Genomic DNA, 23,781 nt, shown 5'->3' on the forward strand with positions numbered 1-23,781 from the left:
CCAAAATAGATATGATGTCATCAGAAACAGTTCTGTTTGGACAACAGAACGTCCCATTGCACTAAAAACACCTTTTCCTGGTATCGCTTCCCCGTGTCTGAAGCAGGAAGAAAGATGCGAGAATAAGAGGCATGCGAAGAATACGTCGCTGGTGTTCATCTAATTTAAGCACAAAACAATAAGCTTAGCTCTGCAATATGTGAAACTATTTGCCCTCCAGTAAGTCCAAAGATCTCTGTTGTTTCAATTTGTGGAGTATTACAAAAAATCAGCAAGTAAAATTCAGATATAATTGTACTCTTTTTTTGCTCTTGTTTAATTTGAGGGATTGGTCACGCTCCATAACTAATACAATGAGCCAGCCCAGAAGGATTGGGTTTGGACCTTTGTTTGTGATAATTGTGTCTGAAAATGCTCTGGAGAGTTTCCGTTTTCTTTGGTTTCTCAACAGTACAACCTCAATTTGCTGTCATAAAACCACGAGTTGGTGTAATTGGAAGCAAATGTGAGATTGTGCGCAAGCCCGGCTGTAAGCGTTCGGCAGATGATCCCCAATAACACAAGAGCAACAAAAGAGTTGGAAGTGTGGAGGTGCTTTGTTATCCCAGAGTTATCTGTGGAAACAGAGTTCACAGAGACACTTAGTGCTAAGACACAAAGTACATTCCAGGCCACCGCTTCGCTGGAACGGTTCTAGACTAGTTTCAATGCAGCTGAGCTTGTATGAATGCTGTTTTAGAGCATAATAAATATTCTACCGTATGACACGTGAAGCTTCACTGTAAACTTTTCCAAGGTTTATAGGGTTCAATCTTATTCTTTGGTCAGATGTGGAAGGACTTTGTGTGGAGCTACATGTGGTCCACTCGGGTTTCTAAAAGTCTCATAAACATGTGGTGTGTGTGTGTGTGTGTGTGTGTGTGTGTGTTGGTGTGTTTGGGGGTGGGGTGGGTCGGGGTGGGGTGGGGATGTACGGACACATAGTATTGCAAGTATCACATTTACGTGTTTCTATAAAACTACATCCGGCTATTTACATTCAGGGCCAGCCATTCGTTTCAATTCAAGAAGTAGCAAGACATGAAACTCACAAAATTAGTCATAACGTGTAAAACAGTAATCAGCATATAATGAAATAATCAAAATGTTGAGCATGTAACAAAATAACTTTCTGTATATAATGGATAAGTTCATATATATTTGTGTATGCATATTTTAATGACTGTTACATTAGAATTTCAGTTTCTTTCGCTAAATAAAAAACACAACATATATATTTGAATAACAAACCAAAGTTAAATGCAATTCATCTGTTTCATGGATATATTTTTGTAAAGCATTTCCACTGTGTGTGCAACAGCAGGGACACACTAGCACAAACATGGGTGTGTACACCTCATAGTGTGTAACAGAGACCAAGAAGCGTCACAACTGACACTGTTGGTGGCTGGGAAGCCATGAGGGATGATGTCCTTTTTTGTTGCACTCAAAATGCACTTAATAATGTTGTGTGCCTTACTATAACGTTAATATAACGTATACGTTGTTACATAAAAAAATGCTGATATACTTTTTATTAACCATTAACCATATGGAAAGTACTATAAGTGTAGTTTACTTAGAACCAAATATTGAGACCTCGGAGGTAAGCCTGTGTTCATAAATACATTTACAAGGGTGCCTTTTTCTATTCATCCTCTTTAAAATAGTCAGTACCGACAACAACATATTTTGCTTATTCTACATAAACTATAAAATCTAAATAAACGATGAAAGGAATCATTAAAAATTTTCTTTGGTATTTTTATTGCTGGGTAATATGTATGTTGATATTGTCCCATGTCAAATCTCCATTTGATCCTATGACCTGACGATGCACTGGGTCATCGCAACTACGTTACGCCACAGGTCAAAACCGCACCCTAACCCTTAGCCATACCATGGTTACTATGCAAAGATTATGAATCAACAAATACTTTAAAAATGGTGGCATTGGACATTACATTATGTTGTCATTTAAGGTAATTTGTCGCTGAATTACATTTCTAGCAATATGCAGTACAGCAAGTTTAAAAATAAATAAATTCAAATTTCAATAAGACTGTCGAGAACATTATCAATTTAGGTTGCATTTCACATTATGTGAAGTTATACCTGCAGTGATGAATGTCACAGTCTAAATTGCTCCTTTGCAAACCTTCTTCTGCCTCTAATCTGCAGTAGCTGGATCAAATGTGACCACATTACATGTGATGTGGTCTATAACAGGTGGCTGTGAGAGGTATCGTGTCACACCTGATCTGAGAATAGACCAGGCGGTGAAAAGCTGTTGCTCTGAGTGATGGTTGGCTCACGACTATATTTGCGATGGCATGCTACAATAGACCGGTGACAGAAAACAAGCCGCGCTTCAACAAGCACTCCTGAGCTACTGTGGCATTTACAATTAGCATTGCGGTGGTTTGGCTTGCTAGAGGACAGTATGTTATGATCCAAGCTGCTCTGCTCCATTTAGAAAGGCCGCTGGGGTCACGTCAAGCGTCATGAATGCCGCCCACTAAAATAAACAAAGTAAAATACTTTTGTATTACTAAACTTAAAATGTGCGTGTGTAAGAGAGACAGGTTTAGGACATCGGAAGACTGACTACAGTTGCTTTCATGATGACTTTTCCTTGACCAGATTGTGTTATTGAGCTGCGCTGGAAGGAAAAGTAGAGTTGTATCACACGGTGAAAGCTAATTTGGGTCTTATGAAGACCATTGTATTTACAATAACAAAACAGGAAAAAATTCTAGAAAACGTTTTTACTAACATGTCTTCACATCACAATATTTGGTCTTTAAACTGATTTTTTTTGGTTGATTAGAGCAGTTCATGTCATGCTAACTTTGTTTTAATAGAGGCTTTGCAGTTGAAAAAATATATAGACACATTTGGCTCCATCGTGAAGGTTCACTGGATAACTGGCTTTTGGCAAATAATGGATAAGTAGTATAGGCTGTAAAACAACCAACGTGTTTCAGTAAAGCTGCGTTGTGGCTGTATAAGTCAGTAATGTTCAGAATAAAAGTGAATGGTCTTATAAGGTTGACTTGTTTTTTTAGACACAGGTAATGTGACCTGAACAAATGGTGGAGTTTTTGGCTTTGTTAGCTCACTAACCAACAGAACATAATGCCAATATTAAGATGTCTTATCGTGCAGAAGCTGATGAATCACATTCTATATGTAAAACTATCAATGGTCTTTAAATTAAAATGGATTTTAATAACCCATTAACCCATTTAAATGTAATTTGATATAATGGAAATCTTTTAAAGTTACCATTATATTTCAGGATGGGTTGTCTTTGGGTTGTTCCATTGCGCCAATGTTACACAAAAACAGTTCAAATAAATGGGACTTGCTCAAATATGCCAGTCTATTGAACTTTGCACGTATACAGGCTAATGTTCTGACATCTGTGAGCACAAAGCATTCTCTAATGAAGAGTCAAAGCTGTTTGGTCATAATCAATGTGAATGGGCTGCTTGGCTTTAATCTTGCCAGTTTGTGGTTTGGGATTTAATGCTTGAAGTTTTGTTAACTTCAACATCATTTAATGTTGCAGGACAAAGATTAAAATGTTTCTAATCAGTTAATTAATTGGCACAATCATTGATTACCAATAATCATTTGCAAAAGCAAATTAAGAAAAAGGTGACCCTTCATACCAGCTGGAGTATGTTTCAGCCAAAAATATCTGCATGCAGTTAGCCACTAGCTAGCTTCTTCTACGGTACCATGACTTTCTGACAAACAGAAAAACTGATTAATGGTGGAATCGACAGCTGCCAGTCAAAAAAAAACATATGTTATCAACTAACCAAAGGCCCACTAAATTCCAGTAAAACCGTCAAGCTGCTGGCTTAGAAATGTGATCAGCTACTCAGAGCCTCTTTTGCCAAAGAACCGAAGACCTCCAACATGGTTGCTGTACTGATAGTCTCCTCGTCTGTGCTTATTGCTGGTGACATTGAAACAAACTTTCTACTACCCTGGGCTGCTGGCAAACATAGCCGGTGTGGTTCTGTCTGAAGGTATCGCAACTCTAACATCCAAGGTGTTAGCGGAGTGATAGCCATGGCCACTGTGCTGAGGATCCTGGTCCAGGCCTCTCGCCTCCGACCACATGAATTAGGATTTAGTCACCCAGGCCTCACGGCAAACCACGCATTTCACACAATAACCTTTCTGTGTGCAGATGGACACTCAGCCCACACAGCTGCAGTTGGCCGCCGAGAGCCACTTAATTGTCTGCCAGGTAGTCTGGGTATCCATGAAAGACACGGTCTCGTAACGGGTGGGCCGACAGCAAGGGTGACCGCTGACTTTCTTGCCAGAGATGCTCCCATTGTCCATCAGAGCCTTCAGGGCCAGGTCGTAGTTCTTGCGGGAGCCATGGCATGTCCCGACGCAGTACTTAAAGAGGACTATTTCGTCCGAGTCATAGCCAAGACCGAGATCCCGCACCCGCATCTGCTTCCTTTCCAGGTGGCAGTCGTGATTGCTCTTAGTCTTCTTGCGATTCCTCCGTGATGTTCTGGGCGAGTTTGGGTTGCGAGGGGAGCGCTGCCATCTGCTGTGCTGGATTTCCTCTTCCTGCATCAGTGACCACTCCTCTACAAGCAAAATGAAACACAGACGAGACACTTGGGTAGTCAAATATTTGGTTCCCAAATCTCCTATGGTAAAAAAAAGACATTGTAAGAAACAGTGACCAAATATTGGCTCCCAAAATAACGTTTTAATGTGAATTTAAGAGCAGTATCATTTCTTTCAATTCCTGTACAAACAGATTGTTAAGCAGTGAGGATCAATCTTAAAGCCAGGGCTGGTATCTTGGGAAACTAGCAAGAGTACTCTACATTACTAAAATGGTCCAACCAAAGAACCCAGTGCAGTGTTGCCAACTCTTTTCCAATGAAAGTAGCTATAATAATAATAATAATGGTTGAGTCCTTACTGCAGTGGGCTGGATTTGTCCCTTTCCTGCATGTCCCTGCCTTCTCTGTCTGCCTGTCTCTCTCTCTATCAAAAAAGCTTGATCCAAAAGTCACTAAACCTGGGTCCTGACTCCTTGGCCCTGCTTCCTGCATCCAGCCCCTGGCCTGGGCCTGGCCTCCTTCTCAATTGCCCTGCCTCCTTCTTTGTGCCTCCTTCCTCAAAGGGCCTGGCCTCATTGGTCCGGCCTCATGGGCTTTACAAAATAAACTGAATTGAATTGACTACTGTGACTGGTGTGACTAGTGTGAATACTGTGACTTGACTACTGTGACTAGTGTGACTACTATTTTTCATTTTATGTTTGTAATTTTGTAAAATTTTAAATATTATATAGGTGGAGGCTTCAAATAAGCCCAGTTGGCTTTTTGTCTCTTCCTGAACTGTGATATTCATTTATCTCTGTTGAATGTTTGAATTGTTTGAATTGTGCAAATAAATAAAAAAAATAATACTGTGACTACTGTCACTGGTGTAACTACTGTGACTGGTGTAACTACTGTGACGAGTGTGACTACTGTGACATGACTAGTGTGACTAGTGCGACTAGTGTGAATATTGTGACTAGTGTGAATACTGTGAATACTGTGACTAGTGTGACTTGACTAGTGTGATTTGTGTGACTAGTGTGAATACTGTGACTCGTGTGACTACTGTGACTAGTGTGACTCGTGTGACTACTGTGAGTTGTGTGAATACTGTGACTTGTGTGAATACTGTGACTAGTGTGACTTGACTAGTGTGATTTGTGTGACTAGTGTGAATACTGTGACTCGTGTGACTAGTGTGACTAGTGTGACTACTGTGACTTGACTAGTGTGACTCATGTGACTCGTGTGACTAGTGTGAATACTGTGACTACTTGCAGCATTTGAAAGCTATTCCTCAAAGCTAAAACCCTCTTCAGATCTGCATTGTTTTTAACAAATTTATTTCTGTTTATAATTTAATTGATTTGATTATATATGTTACTTTTTATTGAATTAATAATTTGTGAATTTTATTTATTTATCTGTATTTTAAAATGTAATTCTTAAATGTAATGATTACATTTGATTTGCTATTTACCAATATAAATATAATATAATAGATAGAATAGAACATTTGAACATTACATATTTGACTTGAACTTTGTTATCTATTCTAATTTAATCTGGTTCTTTTTCACACTATATATTGATGAATATTGTATTTCACATTCACTGGCACAGACCTGCCCCACGTCAACCAATCACTGTACAGACTGTGTGTAAACTAATTCCGAAACACAATGTCATCCGCAGTAACAGGGTAAGCCCCGGACTTCCTCTTCACTCAGGAGTTCTCATTACCTCGTTGCTTCATGCAGCTCTGTGTCTAACTCCTCAGGGAAAGCTTTGCTCTGAGCTTTTAGCACCAGGGGGATTCCTGCTGTTAAGATAAGGCACTTAGGAACTGCCTGCTCTGGCCTTTAGAGACTGAAAGGTGAACAACTTCTCACACTTTAGTTTATGCATCGGATTAGAATGGAGTTTTATGAGCAGAGCAGAGCGTGCATGATTAAATTAAAAGCAGACGCAGGCGTAGAAACTGGGAGGGAAATTCCTCTGGTTGTCGGCTTAGTGATGTAAAATGTACTGTCACTGTGCGCTGTTGGCAGAGCTCCAACCAGAGCCGAAGTTTATTTTTCTGTTGCCAGGAAAGTTTCAAACAACGTCGACCTGGCCCAGGTGTTTGACTGACTTCTATACTTCCTGAGTTTTGTGAACCGGGGATGGCTTTGCTCACGCACTTTTTCCTTCGATACTTCCATGCATTATTGTCCTTAGGGGAGGTTTATTACCACCGTAGAAGGCTCATTTAAAGCAGCATAGGTGCTTGTCAGCTCATGCCTCAATGTAAAAAAAATAAAAAATAACTTGTAATCACGAGGGGGGAAAAAAATAGAAAGGAAAAATGCATACAGATGTTCCCCAGGCGAAGAGCACATCATTTTTCAGTCAACCCCCCCCCCCGCCCACCATCTCGGGTAAATATTCAGCCATGTCAAAACATGCCACATGGGTTTGCATTATTTCATGTAATTATACAGCTATTCCAATGTCACATTCAAATTGGGCAATATTCAGGGCGATCACATCTTGTGCTAAATGTGGTTTGTCTATCGAGAGCACAAGTCACGAGACAATCGTAGCGTGGCACTGGTGTGTCATGGTCATATTTCCCGTCATTTCATAAAGCTTTGGATGGAAAAACGTGGCTTAAAGCAGTACAAAGATATCAGCAGTGATTGTCCCGTGCTTCAAACAATACGATAACTCTACAGTAACCCTTGTTGTGCCTTGGTCGTTCAGTTCATCTACTCTTTGGAGGAGAAGGCATAATCCATTAGATACTGGAGTAAAACATTTTAAAAAGCTATCCTCCTCAATAACTTATTACATTACATTACATTACATTATGTCATTTAGCTGACGCTTTTATCCAAAGCGACTTACAATAAGTGCATTAAACCATGAGTCGTGATTTTGTTGAGTGTTTAGCTCGAAATGAAGGAGCTACAAGTGAACGGGCTGGGGTGTACGGTTAGACCATGTCCTGGATGTAGACTGGACCCGATCTGTTCGCAGCACGGTACGCAAGTACCAATGTTTTGAAGCGAATGTGGGCGGCCACCGGTAACCAGTGAAGGTCGCGGAGGAGCGGAGTAGTGTGGGTACATTTCGGGAGGTTGAAGACCAGTCGAGCAGCTGCATTCTTATAATTGCTGTCAGAGCACAAGCTAATGAGTAGACGGCGCGCTTCCTTTCGTGTTTGCCGGTTGTAATTTGGCAGAGAAAGAAATAGTTCCTACATGAAACTGCATCCAACAGGTCTGTGGATCGTCCTGAGTAACTGGATCATGATTTAGCTCTACGACCGATATCTACAACACTAGGCAACTCACAGCAACACTATCATGAGGGGGGCTTACTATGAACCTGGTTTTTATTTCAGTTTAATAAAGTTATTAAACTTATTATTTTTCAGAAAAGAGACTGCGTTATGGTTTAGCTTCTTACCAAACTGATTGTTAGAATGAACAGATTTTCAGTCATTAATCCTATTCGTGGCACACGGGGCTCACTCAACCAAAATGGTAAATGGACTGTATTTCTCTTTCTAGTCTTCCAACCACTCAAAGCTCCTTAACACTGAATGTCACCATTCACCCATTCACACACTAATGGATAACATGCAAGATCCCACCTGCCCAACGTAATATTCATACAACATTCACATATGACAGGCACAGCTACGGGAGCAACTTGGGCTTTGCCCAAGGACGACTCGACATGGACAAGCGGAGCCAGGGATCGAACTGCAGGACAACCCTGCTCTACCACTGACCCACAGATTCAGTGATGAAAACTACCAGGCAAATGTCCAGAGCCCAGTCATCCATGAGTGGCACGCTGCCATTTTATGGCCCCCGTCTCAGATTTATGAAGCTTTGTTTTCAGCATCTTAACTGCACACAAAAAAACAGGTGCTGTTCAAATGAAGGATGGAAATGAAGAGTGCCCTTCCAAAAGTGAGACATGCCTAAGAGTGTATGTCTGCAGGAAGCCAATGCGACATGGCCACTATGCAGAAGTACAAGGCAATATGTGATGGGTACTCACTGGGCATGTCATATAAATTCCCGACATACTCAATATCACATATTTGTTCTTATTTTTGTTAGGGGGAGATTAAATGTCTTAAATTCTATAATAATTCTATAATAATTGTTGAAATAAAGACGTGCACAGTTGTTCAAATGCCTAAAACACAACACTTGTTAGGTCTAGTTGCTGTAACAATGATGTCTGTCAGGAGCAAAAGGCAGAACTAACCCAAGAGCCTCTCTGGGTGGAATTTGGGGTGAAGAGGTCAACAAAGCGTGTGACTTTTGACACGCAGGAGCCCTGCCTTGAGATTCCTGTGCCCTATAACAACAGTCAGCCTTGGTATCTTTTAACCATGACCACAGATCTGTTTGCACGGAACCATCTGATAATCTGTCACTGGAAACAGTTTGGAGAAGGGCAGGCTCTGCCGAATCACCTGCCAAAAATGATTGGCAGGTGATTCGATCAACCGTCTGTCAATCAAACTCTTTAGGAAGCCAGTCAGAAGAAGAGAGAAAACATCTTGCCCATGGAGAAACGCGTTCAGGTTTGTTCATTGCTCTTTGAATGAAGAAATACTCTCCAGTTATAGAACTGATGCTATTGCAGCAGTTACATGTCTTCAATAGCCGACACAAACGCATTACTCAGAGCCTGTCAAGATTGATTTTCATGCGATATGTATAAATATGGAGAACAAGCTGACAGTTAATGTACAAAGCGGTCGGTCCTTGACTGTCAGATCAATTTATGACATGGGAAATTTCCTGTACTGTGCCAAAGCGGAGCTGACCGGTTAGCGGATGAAAATGTCGTATGATGACAGAGACTCTAATAAATTCCTAAGAGACTCACATTAACCTTGAGCAAAAAAAACAAGGCTTTTTGTCTACAATGAGAGATGATATTTAATATTTCTATGCTAATAATAACCTCAATATCAGCCCAAATAGTAAACATTATTGTTTATAGTTTTATTTGAGATATTTCATTGTACCGACTCCAACTAGACATATAACCTCAAATATCTGAACAGAAAAACTAAAATCCAGGTGTGTTCATTTTACAATAAAAGATTATTTCCATCTCTAAATCCAGAATGTGTCGTTGATCAAATTAGATTCAAGTTGAATCCTTAATTGAAGTAAAACAACAAGAACAAGTACATTGTAGCGTGCCCATACCTTGCTGATGAAATAAAACAAAACTGAAATACTTGCCGAGGGCTTTAGGCCAGGGTGTGTGCACCCTGTCTTGTTCCAGATCCTCAGCAGGAGACAAGGAGGGCTGCCTGAGGACACGCCGGAGGTCGGACTGAGCCTCTTTATTGTCCTCCTCAGAAAACACGTCTTCCACTAGTGTCAGCAATGACGCCACCACCCACAGCATCACCTGATGATGACACCAAGGAGCACAAAGGCACTTTTGGTCAGCAGGCATCGTCACAGACACCAAAAGTGGAATCGCCACCATGTGGTGCATTCTAAAAGTGTTCATGAGCCCTCTTCAACTTTCCTTTTTGGTGGAAGAAAAGGCAGCACAGTGTAGAAATCCTTTGAGACAAGTAAGTCAAAGGTACAGAAGTAATAGCACTCAAATAAATAAAAGTACTCACTATAGAGGACGGCCCATTTCAGAAATATATACATTTTATTATTGGATTGGATATTAATGCACTTCAATGTTGGAGCAGGTAATGGTTTGGATAATTTGAATCACTTTATATGATAGACATTGAATTCAGAAATCACTTTGCCGAGTCAAATCGCTTCGTTCAGTGGAGTCAAAAGATTCCTAGTCCCTGTCCCGAGCTAACAGTGTTAACATTTAAATAGACTTAAGAACGTTTCACTGTTCAAATAGCACTCCATCAATCAGCTCCAGTTCAGTCCATGAAGTCCAGTAAACTAGCCCCTACAACACTGTACATGGTTAACTACTCAGTAGCCTTTTATCTACAGCTGAGTTATCAGATTAAAATAGTTTCTGTGGCTGTCGTGGTCTTTTATTATTTTTAATCTTTTATTTTTTTAATTTGTTATTATAATTTTAAATGTCTTGTCTTTTTTAATTATTTTTGTATTTATAAAAAAGCCATAGTAATAAAGCATATATAATTAGAACAAGATTAAAAAATAAGAACAAAGTAAATAATAATGGATTTTACATGTACAAGGCTGGTTTAATCAGTATTAGTTCTTAATTATATATTCTTAATAAATGATCTGAATCTGCATATGAATTTAAGCTTCAACAAATGCAGAGGAGTAAACAATATTTCTCTGTCAATTGTAGTTGTATAGAAAATGGAATTACTCAAATAAAGAACAGGTGCAGGCCATAGATATGCTCTGAATTTTTTATCGACTACCTTTGATTATACAGCAGGAGCAAATGTACTCAGTTACTTTCCACCAGTGCAAAACTCATACTGAGGATTTTGCCAATCCATCATTGAAACACACAGACTCAAACACAGAAGTGAGGAGTCGGCATTCGTTGTGAAATGAGCAACAAAACAAGTCAAAAAAGGTTGCTGCACAGTGCTAGAAGCAGTCAAAACCTATACTCAACTCTTTTGTATTGTCGAAAACCAAATCCAAAGGGATTTTGCATTAGTGTTTGCATTTAATGAAGTGAAATACAGTGTTTCATACATTGTAGGGACTGAAAGCTGATCCGTCCTGTTCCACTGGCTCTTTGACATGGAAATTGTGTCTATAGGGGCCTCATCTCCACAGCCTTGTGGGATTCCTGTAGCCCAACACCTGCACCTCTTTACTTACTTAATTGACACGTGACACCATCCCATTGTGCAGGTAAAGTTAATATTTTAACATCACTTATGAAATGAGTCTCTCTGCAGCGCCTGGCAGGAACTCCAGGAGCAGATCAAATGGGCCTTGTTGTGGAAACTGGACCGATGGTGAAACGTATCTGCCAACAGTGGGCCGGCCAATTCCTGCTTGCCTCCTTTTCTTTCTGATTCTCATACATTCTCTCGTTCAGGGTGTTTGTCGGCATCAGTCTCTTTACTGACCACATCTCTAGCCAGCTGACAGGAAAACACACCCTGAATATAGTGGGACCAGTGCTCACCTTCCAGTTCTTCAGGTGATGCTGGGGAGTCGACGCCTCCTGCCTCCACCAGGTTTTTCCATCTGAAAAACAGAAAATGATAATAAGGACTATAAAGGAAAGCACTCTTCATTCAGTAGCTTAAGAGCTGTTCTTTTTACATGCCTTGTTGAAAGATTCCTCAAGGATGAATACCGGCTTTACTTCACTGTACAAACAAGTTACATTTGGTTGTTAAATCTTTATTAATGAGTCATGCTCATGTCATGGGCAATTCAGTTCACACACTTCACTCCCAGAGCATTTTGTGTGAATGGTGTTTATAGAGACATAAATCTTAATTTAAAGGGAATGTTGTGTCATAACTCATGTGGTTAACAAAGGGAAGGCAATGCTATCACCAAAACTTAATGTTCTCTTCGCACCTAAACCATAAAACAATTAAATTCAATTCAATTCAGTTTATTTTGTATAGCCCAATATCACAATTTACAAATTTGCCTCAGAGGGCTTTACAATCTGAACACATACGACATCCCTGTCCCAGGACCTCACATCGGATCAGGAAAAACTCCCCAAAAATAACCTTTCACAGGGAAAAAAGCAACGCGGGAGGCCGGCTCACCAGGCATCAGACACCGCCAGGTCCAATGGACCCTATGAGACGTGAAGTCACAAAGACTCCAGGGAGGAAGCAGAGTTAATAAGGTGCAATGGAGAGATGTAAATTCATCCATAAGGAGAGAGAGAAGAGGAGATAGGTGCTCAGTGTATCCTAAAACATCCCCCAGCAGCCATATCAAGGGCCTCGACCAGGGCAAACCTGATTCAGCCCTAACTATAAGCACTATTAAAGAGGAAAGTCTTAAGTCTATTATTAAATGAGGTGACTGTGTCTGCCTCCCAGACTGAAAGTAGAAGCTGGTTCCATAAAAGAGGAGCTTGATAACTGAAGGCTCTTGCTCCCATCCTACTTTTTACAATTCCTTCCGTTTCACAATCAGATCAGTAAATTCACATATCCAAGGCTAGTCTCCAGACCGAGGATATTTTCTCAAACTTGTCTAGTGTTTTGACTCTGACTTGGTCTCGGCCACCGGTCTCCGGTCTGGTCCGGTGTGGCTGGCTGTACTCGTAGTAGACTTTACTGTCTGCACTGTTCTGCAACGTAATTCACAAATACAGGTAATGCTAATGTGTAACACGATATTGCATATTTTGTTTGGACGGCCACATTGGTTTCTTTATTCTTTGTCAGAACTCGCTCTCAAGCCCCTTTGAACAGGTTCATAATGCTAAGATCCTTGCGAGGCATCACAGTCTTAAACCTCAACATGCTCATCACATGTGGACAGCTCGCAGAACATGTGTGAACGCCGCCAAAAGGCATTGAGGATGCACTGATCTACTTTGATCAGCAGGCAGCAATCTTACAGATCCTAGATCTGATGCAACAACAGTAGCAGATCACCCGTTATCCAATCATGGGCCCCTTGTGTTCATCATTGTCTATATCGTAGATACGCCACTTCTTCTGAAAAAAAAGAACATGTTTTGGTACTGACTGGTGTTGTTGATGTGCAAATATGTGCAGCCACAACAAACAATGGGAGATGGTAAAAAGACGTGGGTTAAACCCATCGGCAGTGACTTGAAGAAATGCGCTTAATGCTGAATGATCGTACTCAGCAGAGAAATGCACAAGAATGTAACACCATCTAAAAGGGGCAAGCAATATTGGTTTTCTTGACATCTGCTGCGGAAGATGACAAAATTGCAGCAAGTATGACAACTTCACCTTGTTTTGTGAAGATGATGCACTTGGGAAGAGTGCAAACGCTGAGATGATTGCAGAAGGTTTTAGTACCAAAGACTGTGCAAGACCTTTTGGATGCTCTGTCCTTGACTCAAATGAGGGGGATAGACAAATGTTTCCAGTGTGCATGAGATAAATCTGTCTGATGGAGTGCAGAATTTGATGAAGACAGCGATGAAACTGCAAATGGTATACATCGAGCTCTGTTGAACTGACTGCTAAAGCATAAACTGGAAACTAGGCCCATCACAGTACATTCAGCAGATAATGCCAGGGTCAACTTTGTTGACACACTCTGTTTAATGGCAAGTTGCACTCAGAAAGCTACTTGCCAAGCTCACAGAGCTCATAACACTGAAAAAGGTCGATGGGTTTCATTTGATCATTTATTTTGAGAGTTGAAGACTGAATTATTTTGCCTATCTAAATGAATATAAACCAACACTTTAAATCCACACACCATACCAGACCGCCCTGGCACCGTGGCACGTCGCCTTTGGTAAGTGAGAGAGTTGGCGACCCAAGCAGTTACGTTAATCAAAGTGTTTGCTATGTTTGGTACTGTTGTCAGTCAGAAAGTCTTCTTCCTTGGAGAAATCCTCTGCCACTGATACGTTTTATGTTTCCGTTTGTCTCCTATAAACAGAAAAGCAGCCCAGCATGAGTGGCAACAACAATAACAGAAATTCAACTGATTCAAAATCCGCAGAAGAACTGGTGACACACAGGAAAGATGAGTCTGCTTTGATCAAACTAGTGCAATTCTAAGTCAGAGCAGCTCCCACGAGTGCTGCTTGTAGCGTTGTTGAGACCAGTTCATTCCCTCATCACTCCCAACGCGTCAGACCTTTGGTCAGTGACCATCGACGTTTGATACCGATGCATCGAGGCAGCCTTTAGCGGTTGCATTAAGTGCAGCAGGCTTTCAGCTAACTCCAATTAAAACCCATCTGCATCGGTAATAGACGGAGAGCAACTGACATAGTATGAAGGTAGACTCTGACACATGACTTTAACCAATTTGGGGTCCAATTGTTTACTCCATGGAAGTGAAGAGTAAGAAAGTGAAGAAGAAATTCCTTGTTTTATATTTAGATGTGGGATTCTAGTCCACAGATTCTATACCAGCTCCAGGAGTGAATACTGAAGGCAGAACAGGAGGCAAATTGCCATGATGACTTGTATGCAGCTCTTGTATTAAAGGAAATATGAGACCAGTTTTAACTGGGTGAGGATTCACTTGATCAAAAGTCTCTTCAACTGTAATGAACAGGTCTAATAAAAAGGAGGAAAGCACACACCATCCTTAAAAGGATCTGGGGTCAATTCACAAATATTTAATAAACATTTTATAGCATGATAAAATAACAGATGCTTTAAGTTCACTCCCTATAATAAAAGGAAATTACAACCAGGAGAAGTTTCCGTGCAGTAAGTGGAACCTTCGAATAATACAGAAACAAAGAGTCCATAAATCACTCAAATGTCCACCGAGACATAAAAAGAGCAAAAGAAGACAGCAAAAGTGAAGTTGTTAAAGTTTGTTATGTTGTGCTTTTAATCTCGTTTTTTTACTACTTCCTGTTTCTCTCTCTGCTTCTGTAGATTTAGGTAGACATGGATGTTGAGTAGGATAGATCTATCCCAGATTACATAAATGTAAATGACAGCCTACAACAGTTCAGATGAGAAACTGATTTTTTTCCTGTAGTAGATGCCTGATGTGTAATCTACGGAAATGACAACAATTATTAAATTTGTTTAACAGTCCTACTTGTGGCCTCTTGAGACTGAAATGTCCATTGTACTGAAGTAAGTGTAGGTAATTACATTTTGTGGTTCGGTGCGGAGCTTACCGAGGTAAGAACTTGATTAGAAGACAGGGGAGTGAAAGAGGAAAGCGAAGGGGTTGAAGAAGAAGTTGATGGAAGTGTAGTGATAGAAGATGGATTAGCAAAGGAGGAGCGTATGTCATCTATCTTGTTTGTAAAGTAGTCGACGAAGTGGCTTGGTAGAAGAATGGAAGGAGGAGGGGGACATGGGGGGGGGGGGGGGGGGGGGGGACAAGGAGGTTGGAAAAGATAGAGAAGAGTTTTTTGGGGTTAGAAAATTAGGATCTTATTTTGGTTTGGTAGAAAGAGCTTTTACCTGCAGAAATTTAAAAAAAGAGATCAATAGGCAAGCAGGTCGTCAGCGAGTTTAGAGTTTCGCCATTTCCTGACGCTTGCATGGTGGCTCTCTCTGAGCACCGATTAAGACAGAGTTACAGTTACTGATGAAGTGCACTTGAGGATGCTCTTCCAGTGGAGAAAATGTGATGAAGTGCACCCAAGTAAAAAGATGAGGCAGTGGAAGGATGCTATGGCAGCAGACCTTTGAGATTGCCATTCAGAACCGCCGGAAGCTCTTTTACCTTTAGATGGTTGGATGACTTGTTGTACATCTTGTATGAAGCGTGTTGACATGTGAAGCCACGGTGTGTTGCTCGTGCACAGCAGAGTAGTAGATTATTAAAGTTTCTTTCAAATGGTAAATGGACTTTTCTAGTCTTCCTACCACTCAAAGTTCTTTAACACTACATGTCATCAAGCCCAAGGACTCATTGACATGGACTTGAGCAGCCGGGAATCAAGCTGCAGAATCTACTGATTGAAAAACAACCCGCTCGAACTCTGAGCCCAACATCATTCTCACTTAAAAACATTTAACTTTTGGAATCAAATGTAACTGACGTGTGAAGGATGAACCTACCATCTCTGATCCGTCTTTCAAGTATTTAAGAATGACAATAAAGCAAATCAGGAAGTCTATTGTTGTCAAAAATGTAATCGCCATCCACAAAGCCCCCTGAAGTCAGTTTGATTTCCCGAAAACTGTACGAGAAAACTGGCGTCCAATCAAACATGCTTTGGAACAAAATGCATACCATCCATGTTTATGCATTTACAGAGACGGCGGAGACAGCATACCCTGTATGAACCTCTTGAAAGATGTCCGGAGGACATTTTTCTATAAATTGAGCTTTTATAAATGAAGTGGGAGCTGTTTGATTTCTGATTTCCCAGCGTGTGAGTGAGACTGGGGCAGAGAAGATGTTGCTCAGCACCAGGATGCAGGAGCATGTTCTTTTTTCTTGGTCTAATTTCCCAAGCTATTTCCAAAAATATTATTTTGGTATTGTTTTTTACACAGGCAGGATGGTTGTAAGTGTGAGAAAATAGCACATTTAAATCTACTAGTGCCTTCCCTCTTATGTTTGAACGCTCCAACAACAGACCAATACAGAATGTTAGCTTACAGTTAAATAACTGCCCCTATCCTGTACCAGGCGTGTGTCTGCTCAAGGTAAGCTGTTGATAGGCATCTTCACATACATCTTCAAAAGTTCACGTAGGGTGGACGTAGGATTTCACCATCACTGGGAATTAATCAACAGACCAACCAGCCACAGCAACTCTCCATATAACCAGAAAATACTGAACAAACTTGAAAACAAAGGATTCACATCTGTCTGTTGTAGGTCTTTTAACAGCAGCCAGATGCATGAATTATCACTGCCTGATGGGTGTAAGCTGCTGTGGTAACAGGCCCACAGCAGCTTTGACGGGTGGAAGTGTTTCTTTGCCCGCCAAACTTTGCTGATCATCAGCACATTTTTCCAATAAAGCAGGCCGCTGCCATTCTTCCATTAGCTGCCCATAACTTCCAGATACCACCTAATCATCACTGCCCAGATTTACAGGTTTCATTTCAGGTTGGAAAATAGTTCATGGTTTGAGTTCAAATAATAATGTAATAATGTAACAACCGCCACAACATCACTAGCGTAAATAAAGAAAAAAACGCCCCTTGTCATACTTATCTACGTGTAGTGGCTTTTTGGCTTCACACAGGACATGATCAGCGGCTTTCTGAATGGATTTTCTTGGCTTATTAGGGTCCGAGCGACTGACGAAGTCAGTCCCAGAGGATATTTATTTTTGTACATTGGGCACATTTTTTGAGTACTTTCCATAATCGACCAAATTTGGCAAGCTTGTCAGGCTTGGTGAAAATAGCCATCTGATATAGACGTCAAATTTGGGTAAAATAATTACTCTCTAGCTCCCCCTCGAAGTTTGACGCTCACCCAGAATGTCCGAAATTTTTCACACATAATTGGCCACATCTCCTACACCCCTGGGTCCGATTCATACCAAACTTTGTGTCGATCATAACTGAAGCTGTATCACCTACATGTATAATATGGACCAATTAACCCCTTAGGTGTATGACTTGTTTTTCAACAACAAAAGATCTTGTGCGATTTGAACACTAGGGGGTGCTACAATAATTCGCCCAATTTTGTTTTGGGCATTTTTCGGAGTTATATGTTTACAAACTTCTCCCACAAAATGCAAGTTGATCGACTTCAATTTTGTTTAAGAATGATCTAAAGATGTGATGAAAAATTGTGAGTTTTCAAAGAAGACCTTTGACGTTGTATGGACCACAATAAACGCCCACTTTCTGTGTTTTGTTATGTTATAGACTGTTGCTTTCCAATCCAGCTACGGAGTCTTCCACTATGCTCACTCGATAGTCTCTGAGCTGCTGTTTGTTGTTGGACAGATGATGCAGACTGGATTCATCACGTGTGTTTGCTGAAAGCTGCTGCCAAAAGGAGCTGTAATTGTAATGCTTGTGACTCCGAAACAATTAACTAAAAGACAGAAGGGACAATAAGATCCTAGTGCAAAATAAAGCCTGTTTAATAAAATAAATTGTATTCCATACAAGCGTTCTCACATTACACTGTCTTTAGAATCAATGTTTAAAATGTATTAATCATACATTGATATTAAAGTAACATGTAGCACTTTTGACACTGGTGGGACCAGTCCACGTGTCCCCTTTGTAACCTCTGTCATCCTGTCCAAATAAAAGCTTATCAAGTGAAAGCATCTGAAGTCAAATTCCTCCCCCGTGTAATATTCTTGGCTAAGATATTCTGATTCTGTGAACAACACAGAGAGCTGTTAAATATTGCCTCAACACATCGCAGCCATGCACCTAAAATAGGCACTTGGACAAGGAAGCAAGTCGCCTCTGAGCTCAGGCCAACAAATCATGTATGTAATGTCCCAAACTCACCAATATTCTCCTTTCATATGTATTTGAGTATTGAATGGAATAAACTAGATTTACAACATTTAAAAAACAAAATAGCCAACAGATAATGATGAACATAAACAATAAACCGATAAGTGACATCATTTAATATGAGAAAAAAGAAGCAACGTGCTCTCGTCCCATTCTATACCAATGCATCAATAAATCACATGACAGCAGATGCAAATTACAGTTTTACTGTTGATTGGTGTGCATTGTCCCTGCAAAATAAACATTAATAAAAACAAATGTAAATATAAAACAGCTCTACCTAATCAAGAATGCTAGTGAGAGAAAAAACAATATAACAATATAATTTGCATGCTTTCCATTTCCATTTCTCATTTCAGTACCTCGCAAAAAAAATGTTTTTGCACACATCTATTTAAATTTATTTTACTTTGATTGGTTTCTTCCTCCAGTCCATTTCACAAAATCATCCCACTCATTGGTACCTTATGCACGCGCTTTAATGACTAATTAATAACTCCAATGTGAAGGCCATCATAAAACAATGGAAGCTGGTAAAGTTAAATCCATTTAATTGATAATGCCCAATATCATCAATATATCATAAACCAGAAGCTCATGTCTTACATTGGGGTCGATGGGCTTTAGAAACTTTTGAGCCTGAACTCAGGTCAGTGCCAGACAGCCATCAACGCTCTTCTTACCTTTGCCGAGCGTGCTCGCCCTCCCGATCATGGACGTGAGCGTGAAGAGCCAGCCGCCGGAATAAGCCACGCGCACTCGGATGTCGTCCGCGGAGCTCTGCGTCGGTTCCTCGGTTACATCCCGGGGCATGGCGGCGCAGTGCCGACCGCGGTGCTCCTCCTCACAGCTGGAGCCATGAGAGTGGTCACGAGAGTGACAGCAGAGCCGAATCCCGCCGGACTGTGCTGACTCCCGCTGTCTGTCAGAGAGAGGAGCTGCCGAGCCGAGCCGTGCCGAGCCGTGCGTCCCGCTGCGGGACAGGTGTGGGCCGACTGGAGCTTCACCTCCAGATGTGTTTGTTTGTGGTGTGTGCGTGCGTGTGTGCGTGTGTACGTGTGAGTGTAGGCGTGTATGTGTGTACGTGTGCGTACGTGTAAGTGTATTTATGTGTGTGTGTGTGTGTGTGTGCGTGTGTGTGTGTGTGTGTGTGTGCATGTATCTGTATGCGTGTATGTGTGTGTGCGTGTACGTGTGTGCGTGCCTTTATATATGTGTGTACGTGTGTACATGTATGTCTATGTATGTTTGTGTGCGTGTACGTGTATGTCTGTGTGTGTGTGTGTGTGTGTGTGTGTGCCTTTATATATATGTGTGTGTGTGTGTACGTGTTTGTGTATGTGTGTGCGTGTATGTGCATGTTTGTATGTGTGTGTGTGTGCATGTATCTGTGTGTGTATGTGTGTGTACGTGTGTGTGCATGTATCTGTGTGTGTATGTGTGTGTGTGTGTGTGCATGTATCTGTATGCGTGTATGTGTGTGTGCGTGTACGTGTGTGCGTGCCTTTATATATGTGTGTACGTGTGTACATGTATGTCTATGTATGTTTGTGTGCGTGTACGTGTATGTCTGTGTGTGTGTGTGTGTGTGTGTGTGTGCCTTTATATATATGTGTGTGTGTGTGTACGTGTTTGTGTATGTGTGTGCGTGTATGTGCATGTTTGTATGTGTGTGTGTGTGCATGTATCTGTGTGTGTATGTGTGTGTACGTGTGTGTGCATGTATCTGTGTGTGTATGTGTGTGTGTGTGTGTGCATGTATCTGTGTGTGTATGTGTGTATGTGTGCGTGTGTGTGTGTGTGTGTGCGTGTACGACCCGCAGGGTGTCATGTGGCCCCTCCCCCTTCACTGCTGGCTACATGTTTAGTTCTCAACATACTCCTGAAGCAGTGAAGACATGTGATGACAGAAATAATGACTTCATGAGACACTTTTTAGACAGCAGCATGATAGCAGAGCACTCATAACTCATAACACATCCATATGTTACTGTGCAGTGCAACCAGCAGCCTATGATGCGCTGCTTCTTATAATAATTTCATAATACCGTATGTTGATTTTATATGACTGTCAGCTCATTTATATAATTTAATTGTCAAATCTTAATTTGTTTTAATTCCCCAAAATACATGTGTGAATATATTCAATATTTAAAGTGTTACGCATAGCTCTTGTCCATAAAAAGAAACGTGTGAGTAACAAAATGCGTTTTATGTCATTTTGAGTGAGAACAAATAAGCAGGTTGTTGAAGAAGATATCCTCCACACCCAAGAATAAAATCTTATGTTAATGTTCCTTAAAATGCCTAACTTTGACTAAACTGACTTGTATCTGTGGTTAGTGTATACGAAAACAAATAATGTTTATATTTACACACTAAATAATCTCTGGCCCAGACTAAAAAGAGCCCAGCGGTTTCAGGAACACTTTTCCGAGCCCTGGTGTGCAACCCTCAATCCTGTGTGACTTATCAAGATTGGCTGGGACTCAAGTAAAACTCCCGTCCAGCCTTTTAAACCCCCCTCTGCTGATTGTGGCCTTGCATTCAGGAACACCCTCCACCCCTCCACCCCTCTCTCCTCCACAAAAGCATCTCCAGCAGCCCCCCAAGCCAAGAACACAAGATTAAAAACCCCTCTGAAGGCTGCAGCTCCTTCTATGGGCTGCTGGAGCCCACGAACCCGCCACCCTCCGCCGGCCAGGGTGTCCTCTCAGAGAGGCATGGCAGGGGCAGTGGGGCGGCAGACAGCAGCTCAGAGGGGCACCGGGGAGTGACCTGGAACCTCACGAGCACACATGACTAACCTGCTCAGTGAGGTGCGTCTGCTGCAGGACGACCACCTGCCACAGCGGGTGAACCAAAGATACTTGTAAAAACTAGAGAACAAAGCAGGGGGCACAAATACACCCAAAACATACCAGAAACCTCCTAACTTTTGAACTTCCACCACGGTGGAATTACCTTCCCAACACATTAGAGCAACGGGGGTCACCTCCATCCTCCTAGTCTTTTCAACAAGTTATCTTCCCTCGTCTCCAACTATTTTTTTCAAGCACGTCACTTCTTCATGACTTTTTTTGTATTCATAATGTTATGTGGCCATGTGGAAGAGGATGTGAAGGGACTGCTCTCTTTCCTATCCAAGTTCGGATCATATTCAGAATACGAGACATTTGCATGAAACATACTGGTTATTTCACACCATTATTCAGGTCTTTAAATCCTCAACACTAAGACACTAGCATGGAAACACACTCAGTCATTATTTCGATGACAATCAGAGTTATGGTGAGGAGTAGAATTACTTTTATTGGCCAAGATGTTTGCAGGTATATGTGTAAGTAATGCAATAAATGTTACACATGCGTGCTGGGTAAGAAGTGTATTAGAAAGCAAATGTAATGTCCTCCTCTCCTATTAAACCATTACCTGGCCATGACTGTGTTAGGTCTGGTTTTGGTCATTTACATGTTTCCCTCAGTGAGATTGAAACTAGCTTGAAATAAGTCGCCCATCACAGGAAACATCTTGTCACACTGCACACTGTCTTTATTCCAGCAATGCAATTGTGAATCAGTTATATTACCACAAAACAGTATGTTTGTGATGACTAACGCAATTAGTTTCTGCTCTTCTATGTATCCAATCATGGTATTTCGGTCTTTCACTTGAAATCCCATCGATTTTCAGTTGTCAAATATTTACACAACAGCGACCTTCAACCATAGAGACTTGAAACTGTCTCAGGTGGAAATGCAAATTTAAGACTTTGGCAAACCCGAGATCATATTCTTTGGGCCTGTTGTGTTTCTGTACTCTACTTGACCTCTGCTCTCCAAGAAAACATATGTCTGGGCTGCAACAGCAGAGGCCCCCAGCAGGGAGTCCCACCCTCAGCCTGACCCAACCCACACAGAGGGCATCCTGCCAGCCACAAACGAAAACACTGGCCACCTGCTCAGACGGAGAGCAGTTGAGAGAGGTCTGAAGGCCCACAGTATTTTGATATTCAAAGGGAAAGAATAGTGATACCAAGCTAAACATTTATAGATTTTCAGAAAAAAAATTATTAATAAATTGAGAGTAGAGAGCATGATCACACCTATACGTGCTGCCCCTTCCCCACTCACTACCCCCCTACTTTTGCCCCACTTCTACTACTTTGTTACCTCAGTAACACATTGTAAACATAGTCTTAATCTCTAGTTTCAAGTCTTCTTCAATACAGCATGATGTTCATTTAGTAAATTATGGTCATTTAGAGTCAAAGGGCGGGACTACTGGGATTGACAGGTTGCTACCATGGCGTTCTCCAGTTGTTATTATTAGTTCATCAAAGTTTATTGACTACATTGACAGTGTATGCTTGCCCCATCTGACCTCTGAAAGTTTGAGCATCGACTATGTCCATGACAAGTGAGACATCTCAATCAGCGGGAAGATAGTGTGACAAGCTGGGCGACAAGCCGGTAAGTATACTTTGAGTTGTTCTGTAAACTCTCAGCCTGAATAGTCCTTGGTTTCCACAGATTCGGTTCAAGAATACGTTGATTTGATCTACTGTAGGGGAGGGCTTTCTAACCGTGACCATACCGACAGAAGAATTCCACAATAGGCTGCTCTTCATCATTTAAGCTGACATAATGAGCAGATAATTACATCAAAACCTTGCCTCGGGCGCTTTGAATTCTTGAGAGCACAGTTACTTTCAAGCAACAGATTTCTTCCTACACCCACCGTGAGTGAGTTATACCTTCCATCTTTACCCGACTCGAGGCCCTCGCTTCTCATCCCACGATGTGACTGACCGGCTGCACCTGATTATTTTCCCATAACTCTTTACCCAACACAGAGCAGGACATCATTAATCCTTTCCTCCACACTTCCCAAAGGATATAATTAACTTTCACTCGCAAGCAGAATGATGGGTTAACCCTTCATAAAGGAATTGATGGCTGAAATAATGTTAATTTCTATACCCCTTTAAACTTAGTTTAGCCTCGGCTGGTATGATGTTTTTCAGGCGTATCAGCTGCACAAACAGCGTGTTAGCGCGGAATGAAT

The 23,781-nt window shown here is 41.3% G+C and overlaps 1 protein-coding gene across 1 annotated transcript; it reads right to left on the reverse strand.

Annotated features, from left to right (window-relative positions):
• Positions 1-4,254: 4,254 nt before the first annotated feature.
• LOC117730084 (artemin) lies at positions 4,255-21,715 on the reverse strand. The gene is given in 5 exon segments (XM_034531587.1): positions 4,255-4,664; positions 9,899-10,070; positions 11,336-11,420; positions 11,749-11,839; positions 21,625-21,715. Coding segments are annotated over 5 exon segments (849 nt in total).
• Between the last annotated feature and the right edge of the window lie 2,066 nt (positions 21,716-23,781).

This window comes from Cyclopterus lumpus, chromosome 4, assembly GCF_009769545.1.
Source record: "Cyclopterus lumpus isolate fCycLum1 chromosome 4, fCycLum1.pri, whole genome shotgun sequence".
NCBI lineage: Eukaryota > Metazoa > Chordata > Actinopteri > Perciformes > Cyclopteridae > Cyclopterus > Cyclopterus lumpus.